The 12,417-nt window shown below is 45.5% G+C and overlaps 1 protein-coding gene across 9 annotated transcripts in view; it reads left to right on the top strand.

Annotated features, from left to right (window-relative positions):
• Positions 1-12,417, top strand: part of TMEM204 (transmembrane protein 204) — a 115,553-nt gene that overhangs the window by 1,024 nt on the left and 102,112 nt on the right. For 7 of the 9 annotated variants that reach the window (XR_003094037.1, XM_025204194.1, XM_025204209.1 and 4 more), the window contains exons 2-10: positions 277-554; positions 1,505-1,573; positions 2,278-2,425; positions 2,797-2,899; positions 4,401-4,469; positions 5,689-5,830; positions 8,540-8,676; positions 9,454-9,542; positions 10,909-11,019. Coding sequence is in view for 8 of the 9 variants with exons in the window: in XM_025204194.1 (XP_025059979.1) it covers positions 277-554; positions 1,505-1,573; positions 2,278-2,425; positions 2,797-2,899; positions 4,401-4,469; positions 5,689-5,830; positions 8,540-8,676; positions 9,454-9,542; positions 10,909-11,019 (1,146 nt within the window). In the remaining variant the exon portion in view is untranslated. Of the gene's footprint in view, positions 1-276; positions 555-1,504; positions 1,574-2,277; positions 2,426-2,796; positions 2,900-4,400; positions 4,470-5,688; positions 5,831-8,539; positions 8,677-9,453; positions 9,543-10,908; positions 11,020-12,417 lie in introns of those variants that run through there. The other 2 variants (XM_025204199.1, XM_025204244.1) reach the window with 2 other exon arrangements.

The following is a 12,417-nucleotide window of genomic DNA, read 5'->3' as shown; positions in this document are numbered from 1 at the left end:
CAGGTGCCGTCTCCCGCGGCCGCTGCGCAACGGGACAGGCGGGGGCAGAGCCGAGCAGGGAGCCGAGCTGGCGAGCGGAAAGCAGAGCAGCAGAGCAGGACTCGGGGCGGGAGTGGCGCTGGGGAAGGACGAGGGCTGGTTCGTGGCGCCCCTCGGATAGGTTGGCCCCGCTGCTCTCGTGCCTTCTGGCAGCTGGGGACGAGCTGGGAGCAAAACCGGCGCGACCTTCTCGTGTGTTGTCGCTCATTCAAAGCGCGGGGTCTTCTTTCCTTCCAGTCCCATCTTCTGTCTGGTGAAGATCGTTGACATCCTGGAGCAGTTCCTGCGGGAGGGAGGCCTGTCGGCGCTGATGTGGGAGGTCTGCCAGCAGCAGGCGCAGGCTGCCTCCCCCGAGCTACAAGAGACCCTGCTCAACAAAGTTGTGTGTCTCCCTGATCACTTGAGCAACAAGCTGCAGGGGGAAAACTTGCCAATATTCCTCCCACAAAACTATTTCCCCTTGCTGGGTACTGAGATCATCCAGGTGCTGCAGAGGATCTCTGACTCGCTGAGGGGTGAGTTTGCAGAGTGGCTGCTCTGTGCACAAGAAGTAACCAAGGAAGTGTCCTGGTTATTAGCCTTTACTTGTCTCTCGTGCATCTTTTTCCAAATGTGTGTGTCTAAACACTGCTCATAGTTTGCACTGTCCTGTATGTTGCCTCCCACAAATGCTCCTTAGAAGGTAAGGAAACAACATGAGAATAGTTCAAGAGTTTGTGGGGTTTGTTATCTATCAGTGCTTAGAGCTAACATTTCTCAGTGCCTGTAGTTTTGTTTGTGAGCTTGTTTTGTTGAAATGGTACCTGGCAGTCCCTTGCTGTTCAGGGCAGAAATTCTGTGAAAAAAGTAGGGCTGGAAGGGACCTCCAGAGGCTATCTATCTGCCCCTGCCTATCCAAACCATCCTGTACAAATCCGTTTTCTAACCTATCTGCAAAAAACCAAAGTTGACCCTCTCACAATCCCTAACCTGCCTCACCACGGTGGCCAGTGTCCTGTTCTCAAACACCTCCATTGATGGAAAGAGTCACGGCTTCCCTAGGCAGTCTGCTCCACTGCCTCACTGCTCTGACAGTGAACAAGAGTTTCCTGGTATCTAATCTAAACCTACTTTGCTGCAACTTCAAGTCATTCATCTGCATCTGACTCTGCGATGAGAGGAAAGGTGTTTTCCCTCTTCTTTATGGCAGTCTTTCAGGTATTTGAAAACTGCTATTATGTCCCCTCTTATGTGCCCTTTCCACAAGATGAACATGCCTAGCTCCTTCAGTCTCTCCTTGTATGATTTGTCTTCCAAGCCCTTACCTTTCTAGCATGCAAAGCAGTTGTTGATTTCCAGGTTCCAAAATCTAGAGAGATGTGTGCACCTGTACCTGTGTCTGTGTCTGAAACTGTTCTGGGGAGAAATGGGTGTGGCATTTTGTTTCATTAAACTTGGGTTTGTTTTGTTTTGTTTCCTACCCCAGGTGGTTTAGACTGTTCCATCTCCTTTGTGTCTCAGGTGCTGGGGAAGGTATGCGTGCATGGGAGACGAAGTGAGTGCCTTACAATGATTTTGGAGGGATGCTGAAGGATCTGATCTTTATTGAACTGCAACATTAAGGCAGTCTGATTTTAAATAGGATGGTCAAAGGGAGGGTCAAGAGTTGGAGTAGATCGATTCATAACCTCAGATACTGCCAATGTTCAGTTGACACCATTTGCTTGACTATCTGAGGTTGCCTAGCCTCATGTTTGCTACATGTATCTGTTGTCATGGCTGCTGAGAGTATGGTTCAGGAAGAATACTAGTCTTGAAGGTGCCCTGTTGTAAAATATGAATAATAGCACTTCCCCTGTGCCTTCCAGCTAGGTTCTGAAAGTACAGGGCAAACACCAATAAATTAAAAATCACATCCCCTCACCAACAGGGTTGATGTGATGAGACTTCTCTCTGGCTTCACTTAGTATTTTGAAGCAAGTGAGGCCTGCTTTCTACATGCAATAGTATGTAATGGGCTGGAGAAGTTAAGGGAAATGTTCCAATCTGCTGCTATAAAGATGGGTTTCAGCAAGGAAACCTGGAAACAAGGCAAACTGCCTTTGTGAAGAATTACGTATCATCAATACTGAATAATTGGGGTGGAGGGGAACTATTGTTTTCTTTCTTGTAGCACTTTCCCTGTGTGAATCACCCTTGTGAACTCTTCTGCCAGGTCTTTCCCACCAGTGAGCTGTCTCTTGTTCTCTCCTGTTACAGAGGAAATTCTGAGCACGTTGGTGCCCTGCCTGACTGATCTTACTAAGTCTGACTGCATCTGGCAGAGGATGTGCTGGCGACTGGTTGAGTGCGTGCCTGACCGCTGGATGGAAGCAGTGGTCTGTGGCTTTGTTCAGACAGCACCAGGGTAAGAAATCAAGATTTGGGAAGTGGGGGAGAGGCAGGTACTGCTTTGTTTGCACCACTAGATTTTTTTTTTTTTTCCCTTGAAAATTCTTGACCTGTGCTCTCCACCTCTTCCCAGGCTGCCTCATACTGAGAAAGGTTGGGATAAGATTAGCTGGAAGGTCCTCCATAGCCAGTGTAGATTTAACTTTGAGCAGCTTTCCACTATTCATTGTAGCCAATTATTTGCTTCTGTATGTACAGTCAGCACTTCATGAAAGCTGCTCAACAGATCCTTAAATTAGGATTTTGTTGCAAATAATCCTACTGTAATGCATTGACTGAAGTAGAGAAGTGGATTCTGGATACCTTTGTACTGACCTGTTTTGCTAGGGCGGATGTCTTATCTCGCTTGCTGGGGAACCTGGTTGTGAAAAACAAGAAGGCTCAGTTTGTGGTGACACAGAAGCTGCTGCTCTTGCAGTACAGCTGTCCGGTAAGAGTTCTGTCCTGTCAGTGAGATGAGGGGGTAAATTATATTCTTTTGGGAAGGCCAGTGTTTCTCAAACATCTAAATCAACATGAGCTCAGGTCTCTACCCATAAGTAAAAGCTACCTCTTTATTCTTAAATTTTGCCCTGGTTCCTCACCCCTCCACAAACATAGGGAACTTAATTGAAGATTACTGTACTTCTCCCTCAATAAAGGGGAGCAAGAGGTCCCTGTCAAGCATTGGGCTTATATTCTACTTTGTGGGTATGCCTCTGGTGACCAGCAGAGATGTCACCTTTGCTTCTGGGGACCAAGAGGATATTTGCTTGCGTCTTAAACAGCATGGAAAGCTAGAGGCTGTGGTTCAATGTAGAATACAGGGCAGTTGTTCTCAACCTTTTTAGACTTAAGGCACCCCTGGGTAGACTTGAGACACCCCTCAGAACATGCCAGCTTTTAACTTTTCACTCTTTTTTTGACTACAGAAAGATAATAAAGGAGTCTTTCTCTTGCAAGGAACTCAGATCACAACTATGGATTTCGGTTTGAAATCTCTGGGTTCATCTTGTGGATCATGTTTGAAAAGCTAATGCTGCTATCATTGTGTGACGCCCTTCAGCATCCTTGAAAGGATCTCAAGATGCCCCAGGATGTGGTGGTACCCCGGTTGAGAACCTCATCCCCTAGATTAGTGATTAAGAGCAACTGTGATCCAGTCCTCATATGCCCTTGAGATGAGGAGGAGTACCTTGGAGGATGCCTGAGTGTGAATTGGAGTGGCTTCCATCCTTCTTGGAGGATGGAGAAGACTGAGGCAAAATTAAAATAGGGCAGTGTCTGAGTTGTAGAATGCAGAATATAAAGCCCATGTTCTGCCTTACCTTGCAGAGGATGTAGAGCAGATGTTCCCAGATTTTTTTCTTATTGCATACCCCTTCCCAGATTTACCAGCTGCCTGCTTACCCCTACCAGCATATTTGATCATTTTAACCTCTTAAGAGCCAATTATTATTATAATGAAAATTTAATCTGCCGTTACACAACTTCTCCCATGTACCCCCCAGAGATGTCTTGCATACTCCCAGGGGTATGTGTACCACAGTTTGGGAACCCTTGATGTAGAGCATTAAATAGTTGAGAGGGAAGGCCTTCATCTAAGGGAAAGATTCATTTTTCTGACCTGCCACTGCTTGTAGTAAAAGTAACACTTTGATAGACTTGCTGAAAATGGATTGGTTTAGTGGCGTTTTCAGTAAAATAAACCCCTCTTGGCAGCGGAAGACACTGTTGAATCTGTGGGCTTTCAAATAGCATGAGAGTTTCAATACCCAGACAAATAACACGTTAACCCTTATATTTCATCTGGAACTGAATTTCTTAGTGCATAGTCTCTGAAAAGTTCATTTGAATCGCTTAGAATGAGGAGTCAAGTATATTTTATTGTGTCAAAGGCCTTGCTAGGTAATGAACCCTCAGTAAAACAACATCTGTGACTTTTGTTGTAGACGGCGATGTTGCAGAATCTCCTTGGATATCTGGCCCTAGACAACAGCCGACGTTTCCTACTGCTAAAAGTAAGTTCAATAGCTGGAGTGGTGGAAATCTTACCACTGATCACCTCGCTGCTCTGCTGTTTAATACTACAGTGCTGTTTGGAGTGATAACTATGGCATTCTGTGTGAATGTAGTAACAGTAGCACCACTCCTATTGGTCCTGGGCAGCTCTGTATGGCGTCATTCAAAGTCTGTCAGAGCAGTCCTTTCACAAGAATTCCTACTCTTCTCTCTCACTTCTCAAAAGGTAAAAAAGGAGAGGATGAAGCAAAGAAAAGGAGGATAGAAAAAGGAGGAAAAATGGCTTGGAGGAGAGGGAGGTGTTGCCATCGCATTTTAGACAGGCCTGTGATTTCCTCAGGACTTCTAATGATACCTTGTGTGTGACATTCTCACTTTGTGAGTCATTAAGCTCAAAACTCTCCTGCTAATCGCATCAGTCCTATTAATCCCATTTTACAGATGGAGGGAAAATGAAGCAGAGAGGTGACTTATGGTAACTGAATTGGAAAGGAACCCAGGAGTCCTGACACTTGATCTTGATCTCTGCCTCTAAGTATATCCTTACACTTTCAAGGACATAGTAACAGACAGAAGGAAACCACCAAATTAAAGGCTAACATTTACTTTACTATTTGTTCAAGCCCTTATTTCTGTCTCTCTCCCTTTCAGTCCATAGTGTGAGTTTCTTTAAAAATGTTCTCCTTTTGACTGTAGAAAATCCATTAAAACCAGTGGCACTCTTCTTTACAAAGGATTGCAAAGAAGGGTGAGGAGCATTTCAGAGGGTGAGAAGCTTCTCCATAGAAGAAGCCTAAGCACATTAGAAATTAGAATTTAACATACCCATCAATAACTTGAGGCTTTTAGCAGTTGACTATATTACTTTCATATTTAATTAAGAATATCTTCTACTGATAGTGAATTTTCAGTCAGTCATACTGGAGTGCTATTGATGCTTAATATTGCCACAGAATTGGCTCTAGCTCTCCTTGCAGTATACTTGTAGGCTAGTAGAATCCTTAATATGTCATTGCAATCCTTTTATTGCCCAACTTGGTATCCCAGTAGGATAATCTGACTGTGAAGCATAAGGGATTGTCTCGGATTCCAATTCTGCTGAATGAAGGGTAGAGTTGTCCTTTGGTGATGTGGCTGAATAAGTATGTGCGAGTAAGAGAGAGTGAATGGCATGCTGCTGACCCGGGTCATCTAGCTAATAATGAACTTGTGGCCTAGGTTCTGCAAGAACTCATGGAGACTTGGGCCAGCAGCAGTGCAGTGAAACACTCACCAGTTGAGCAGCAGCTGTACATTAGCAAGGCCATCCTGATCTGCCTTTCCCACCTGAAGGATGTTGAAATAGACAGCCACAGACAAGGTGAGAGTTATGGAAAGGAGCTATTCTAAGCCTTTGTCGTTGAAGCCTTGGGCCCTAAATATTGTCCTCAGTGTCTTGGGGCCTGAGTGTAGAAGCATGCCCCTCTACCCCAGGGGCGGGCAATTATTTTGGGCAGAGGGCCCCTTACGAGTTTTGGCAAGCCATTGATGGCCACGTGACAGGCAGCCAGGGGCAGATAAATATTAATTTTCTTAATTTTTTAGGGGCCCTGCAGGCCGGATAGAATGGCTTGACGGGCCGCATCTTGCCCACCCCTGCCTAACCACTTGAGTTCCTGGTTGAATTTATGGGGTTAGTCACATGAATCAAGTTACAGTATACCTCCAGTGCTTTTTTCTTATTGATAAATTGACATAATCTCCATCCACACAAGTGTGAACATCTGTTTCCCTGGGGACAAGAAGCAGTGGCACACCTTGTGCCACTGCTACTTGTCACCAGGAAATGCCTGATTCACGCGCCCTCTGGCGTGCGGCAGGTTATCCTGGGTGGAATAGGCGAGATTGGGTCAGTAAGGGGAGCTGCAAATGCAGTGATCTTGCTGCCTGATGCCTGGCCAGCAGCCGGAGTGTGGCTCTGGCCAGCCAGGCTCTGGTTTTGGGCAGCGCGCACTGCCCCCATGTGCTCCACCCTGCTTTTTTTGCACAGGTGTTTTGGGGTTTTTTTGGCCCAGGGTCAAAAAGCCCCCATACTGCTACCTTGCAGTGTGGGGAAGACCTGAATATGCAGTGACGTCAATTGGTTTGTGGCACCGCATACTACACAGGTGCACTTGTCTGGATGCAGCCTTAGGCTCCACCACCCGGCATGACATTTGAAGCCCAGTGTCTTCTGCCTCACGACCATCCTTGTTTCTCTTCCGTATCTCGGAGATTAGGGCCTTTTTTTTACCTTTATTCTTCAAGGAGTTTGTTCCTAATTCTATACATCTTTGCAATTTGGCTTTATCAGAATACAGGAGAGATGCCCACTTGTGACGCTTTCACAGACATTAGCAAGCAGGGCAGCCTGCTGGGATCGTCTGATTCATTTGTCTCTCCCTACAGATCAGCATGTGACTACTATGCAGTCACAGTCAAGCTGTCCCACCAAAGCAAAGATTTTTATCTGTCTCCTCTTCTACATGCATCTATTTGGGATATGGTCCAAGCTTTTCTTGCCCCTGTAATTCACCAAACTGATATTTACAGTTTGCCTGATCCTGTTAGGAACAAACATTCCTCCTTTGTGGGAGCTCCTTGCATTGATGTGACACCTACCCCATTGAGCTTTACAAATTGGTCCCGCATATCAATGTAAGAGGTTGTTACAACTCCTAGCTTTCATGGGTGTAAGTTGCTGCATTCCCTAAAACTACCATTTGCCAGGGGAATTAGGATACTGCCACTCTGAGTGATTTACCTGACTGAGATTTAGTTCTAAGAGGGAAAGTAATAGAATTCTATGCTTTTATGAAATCTCTCATCTACAGTTTTCATATCGCAAGCTTTTAAGCCTCTTTAAAAATAAAGTGAATGTGTACATTTACTTACAAGGTCGTGTTTGTTTTTTTAATGAGCCTGTGTGGCTCAGCCCAGCACTGGAAAATCAAAAGATGATATCCTAACTTTAGTATGTGAGAACTTGCGATACAGAATAATTTCAAGATAAAGCTTTGGAGCAGCTGTGAGGAAAATGCATCCCGTGGGCCAGATCTAGCCTGCCAAGGGATTTTATCTGGTCTGCAGCAGGTCCCTTGGCCCTGCCTAGCCCAAGTGTGGGTGACAGTCCAAGTCATGGCATGTACAGCCAGTCCCACCCCACTGCCTGGGAACCCCAGCCTGTCTTTCCCACACCCATCACCAGGGGTGCCTGATGTAGCGAGTGAATGAGGTTTCCATGGAGACTGGTTCAGGATCCCCGCAGGCAGGGCACATTCAGCTGGGTGGATGAGCAGTGTCTAGGTGCAGGATGGGTAGGTGGGTCAGGGGCCAGGGCTGGGATCATAGGGCAGTGGCAGTGTGGGGCCGGGGCCTGGGACAGAGCCACAGTTTGCTCTTTGCATGTCCCTGCAGTAGGTACCAGTTGCTGTTCTCAAGGACACCACAGACAGGTCTCAAGTGCAGCCACAGAGGGCTATTCTTGCCTCCCCCCTTTTGTATGCATCTGTGTGTTGTCTCTTGTCTTACCCTAAGATTGTGAGCTCTTGTTCTGGGCTTGTGCAGTGTCTGGGATCCTGGCCCATGTTTGGGGCTTGTGGGTGCAGCCACAATAAAAAGTATCTATGCACTTTCAAGGAGTCTTAGTGAGAGTTAGTTGGTTTTAAGCACTGTCCAAAATAGGGTAGTATGCAAGTGATGAAGCCAAGGAATTACATTATCCAGTAATTAATTTGCCCTGTGTTCTTTATTATATCTTGGTAAATTGTTTACTAAAGAAAAATATGTTCCAAGTCCTGGGATACATCTGTATTATTCATGGGCTTCACTGCTTAACTCTGCATGGTCTTTTCCTGTATGAGGGTTGGGGTGGGAGGGAAAGCAACTTTTCCATGAGGAGAGGGTATGCTGCTGTAGTAAGCCCTCGCTGTCTGTTTGCATCCTTTGCCCTTGTCTGCCTGCTGTTTGGGTGATGCTAAAGATGTGCCTGCTCATCAGGAGCTGGCATGTGAGGATGCTTTGTCCATAGTGTTATGCTTTGTCCTTCTAGAGCTGTTCACATGCATGATGGAAGGGATGAAATGCCACCTGGATAGCAATTTACCACGCATTCGGTGTCTGGGAATGATTGTGGCAGAGAGCATCAGTTCCAGGATAAATACTGATGGGCCGATCCTGAAATTCCAGGTGAGATTAAAACAAAGTCTGCCCCTGCTGCCCAGGAGAGGCACAATCAAGGTGTTTGCTGTGGGTGCTGGCCTCTGCTTTCTAGCCTGGAGGAGGTATATCAACATCTTGTCAAAAAGAGAGGATATCAGTTAACAAAATGGAGTGGGGTATGGGCAGAATCCAGAACTCTGTGGTCTGACAACAGGGGTCAGGGTAGCTAGTGTGTAAAATAAAACTGCTCCTGGATTACCACCTTGCAGAGACATGTGGCATCCAATTGAGCTTCCACTGAAGTCAAGGAAAAACTTTCCCATTTAGTTCAGTGGGAGTTGATTAGACTCATAAACCAGGTGAGCATGCAATAAGGGGGTAAGTATGTGTGTGCCTAGTTGCAAATTGATATTTTGATGGCTGACTTGAGGATATAACTCCAGTCCCCATTAATTTTAGTGCCAGCTGTGTGGATAAATATTTTACTTCCCCTGGAAAATCTCAGCTGCAGTGCTGCATTATTACTCGCTTTTATTGAATGATTTGAAGCTCATGTATCACACAGACAAAGTCCAATGAGGCAATACTATTAACAGTTGAATCCACTAGATTGCATATAGCTTAAATTGTAAATCTGCACAGGCATTTATTGTTTGATCCTTCTGCTATGTAAAAGTAGCAGCCTATTTCTGGGAGGTACTGAGCAGCCACAACTTGTATCATCTTCACCTGATATACTACCAATATATTGTGGCTATTCCATATAATAGCCTCCTCAGTGTGCATCTTATTCTGAACATCTAGTATGAAGAAGATGATGAGACCAGAGAGCTTAAGTCCCTCCTGACACAGATGTTGTCACCACCGTCTGTCATCAGTCCTCTGGATGAAGGGTAAGATCTTCCTCAGCTTCTTGTCTCTCAGAACCTTAAACACATGAGCGCAAGCAGCAGACATTATTATTAAAGGTGATCAAATTGAGGCATAAATCTTATGCATTTTTTTATCATCTTGATGGATGGTAAACTTCAAGCAGGTGATCCTCACCCTGAAGGCCCATCTTTGTTGTTAGAAAGGTCTGGGGTGAATTGCTTAATATTTTGCAATGCTATGTGTTGCAGCTGGTTCTCTCTCTGCAGCCATCGTATCTCTAGTTCATAGTTCAGTTAGACACAATGTACTAGGGTTTCTTACCCTAATTGGGTAATAATAATTCTGGGTCCCCCTATCTTAAATCATACAGATCAGTGGTGCTCAACTTCCATCTTACAAGTCTGGAAATTTGGCAGAAGGGGAGTGGTAGCAACATTAATTGTTCCCAGAGCCACAGCAGTTAATGTTGTCACTGCTTCCTTGCCACCAAATTTCTGAACCCGTGTGGAGCTCCGCAGTCTGGATGACATGGCTCTGCATGGCAGATCATGCTCGCACGCAGTCAGTCTGGCAGGATCCAGCACCTGGGGTTGTGCTGACATGCTGGATCACATCTTTGGACTGACCCTGTGATTGGGATCCAGCCTGAAGAATGGCACTGCACCAGTCATCTAGCCCATGGGGCTGGAGAGGTTGAGCACCACTGATACAGATCTAGTAAGCATGTCTGCAGGATCTTTTGTTACCTCCAGGTGGTCTGGTAACACTGTCCCCAACCCATCCATTTTCAGTTAAAATCTAGTGTGAATTTCTGCCTAGAAAGTGTAAGTAAAGTACTTTGACCTTCCATGGCATCTGCCTGAAGACATTAGAAAGTGAAGCCTCCAGCACTCCAAGTAAGGAAGTATTATTTTTTTCCATTTTATAGGTAGCAACTGAGAAACTAAGGTAAAATGACTGCCCAATATCACACAGCAAACTGTTGTTCGTGTAAGGTGTATGTATTTCGGAGAGTCAGGGTGCTAGAGATGCTTTGCATGCCCTGAGATGTCCATGTGTCTGCCTTTAAGACACATTTATTTTAGATTCAGTCTCCTGCTCTAATCTTGAACTTTTTTAGGAACTAAAGACAGTTTAGGTGGGATCTGGTGAAAGTGCATATATAGCTTTCAGGACTGCTCTTCTTCCTTGGACCTTCCTTACCAGCATCTTCCTAAGTGAACCAAGGCTGAAATGAGTCTGTTGTCTCTCCTAGCTAGTGGGAACAGGAGGTGTGTTTGGTGGAGGGGCTTTGCTTTGGAAAATTCAGTCTCCTGTTTATGGTCAGGAGGTACCTGAGACCTTTGTTACTCACCTTGTACCTCTGACCTTTCTCATTGCTCACAGTAGGAAGGACAGTCCATCTGCCGTGACAGAAGCTGAACTGAAACCTGGTAGGAAACCACTTGCAGCAGCCTGTGCAGTGTCAGAGGAGGGGTCAGACTCAGAGCTGGACAGGTACGTGCTGGAAGTGAACTGCTGGGGAAAGAATGGGTTCAAAGAAGGGAATAAATGATTGGTCCGGGAGAGGGCTGTTTGAAGGCCATCTGTTTTGCAAGAGTCTGTGCCCAGTAACCTGAACAGAGGAGCAAGCCCTGTTGTATTCAGCAGAGTAGGATTGTTTAAAGTATTTTAAGGGTTCATTATCACATGAGTTTGTGTAATAGTCTTGTCTGGCTTATTGCATTCATTTCATTTGGCTCATTTAGCAGTCTGTTTCTCTGCACATGGTCGTAATTCCATGGCATGCTTCAGGCCTAATGTGCTTGTTGTTTAAGTAGCCTTGCGTGGTATTGCTGGATGTGCTGTGTTCTTTCAAGTTTGGTGGATACTATACTGGTGCTCTTGGCTAGCTGAGCCTCCTAAATTAGTGCACAATTATGTGGAAGTTAATCTGAGATGGTGCAGTTCCCTGTTCAGGCTAGCTTGGATTCATAGCTAGTTGATTGCTGATCTTGGTACTCGTCTACATCACAAGGGTACTGTGAGACCAACATATTTCTTTTGTAATGCACATGAGATTTCTCTTTGGAAGATGCGGTCTTGCTGCAATGCGCATGTTCAAAGTTGCCTCCAAATTTTCCATTGCTAAGAAAATAGATATGGAAGAAAAAATAGTGGTATATTCCTACTGGTATGGAATCAGTCCCTTTCACAGAGTGAATCATGGGCTCCTTAAGCAGATCGTGTGGTTCAGTTTTGTAGTGTTTCATATTCTTTAGCTTTACTTAGTAAGCACCAGCTGTCTGTGCCACCAGAGAAATTCCAGTTTACAGGTTTCCCTTTGAGTATCCACGCTTCAGAGAAGTGGGTGGTACAGTTGGAAAATACCTGCCACAGCCCCTTTTCCTCCAGCCCTACTGGTTCTGCCAACCACGGGAACTTTCAGGAACCTAATCCCTGTGGTTGGCAAGGGAAACCTGTACTCACAGGTTTTGCAGGAGCCTGTTTTCGACCAGTTTTGTCAAAGCCTTCTAGGTAAAGGGTGTTTCCAATGGGTTTTTTTCCCATTGAAAAACAATATTCTTCAGAGCCTGATGTGCTGATCTGTCACACAGGGCTGCTGGAATGGATATGGATATTAACAAATTAAGTGCATACCTGTGAAGCAGGCAAATATTACCCATCCCCACTTTAGAAGCGGGGCACCCTGAGCTGTGGTTTGAGGAAGTAACTTGCTAAATAGTTGTTGGTGATGCAGGATCACCGGACTCCTTCCTGCACTTAACAGCTAAGTACAGACATTCAAAAAGCCTGATCCTGAATGGATTTATAGTTTCATAGTTGGTAGGGTCGAAAGGGACCTGAGCAGATCATCAAGTCCGAGCCCTTGCCATGGTAGGAAAGAGCGCTGGG

Source organism: Alligator sinensis, unplaced genomic scaffold, assembly GCF_000455745.1.
Source record: "Alligator sinensis unplaced genomic scaffold, ASM45574v1 scaffold404_1, whole genome shotgun sequence".
Taxonomy (NCBI): Eukaryota; Metazoa; Chordata; order Crocodylia; family Alligatoridae; genus Alligator; species Alligator sinensis.
This window is presented reverse-complemented; position numbering and strand designations above follow the sequence as displayed.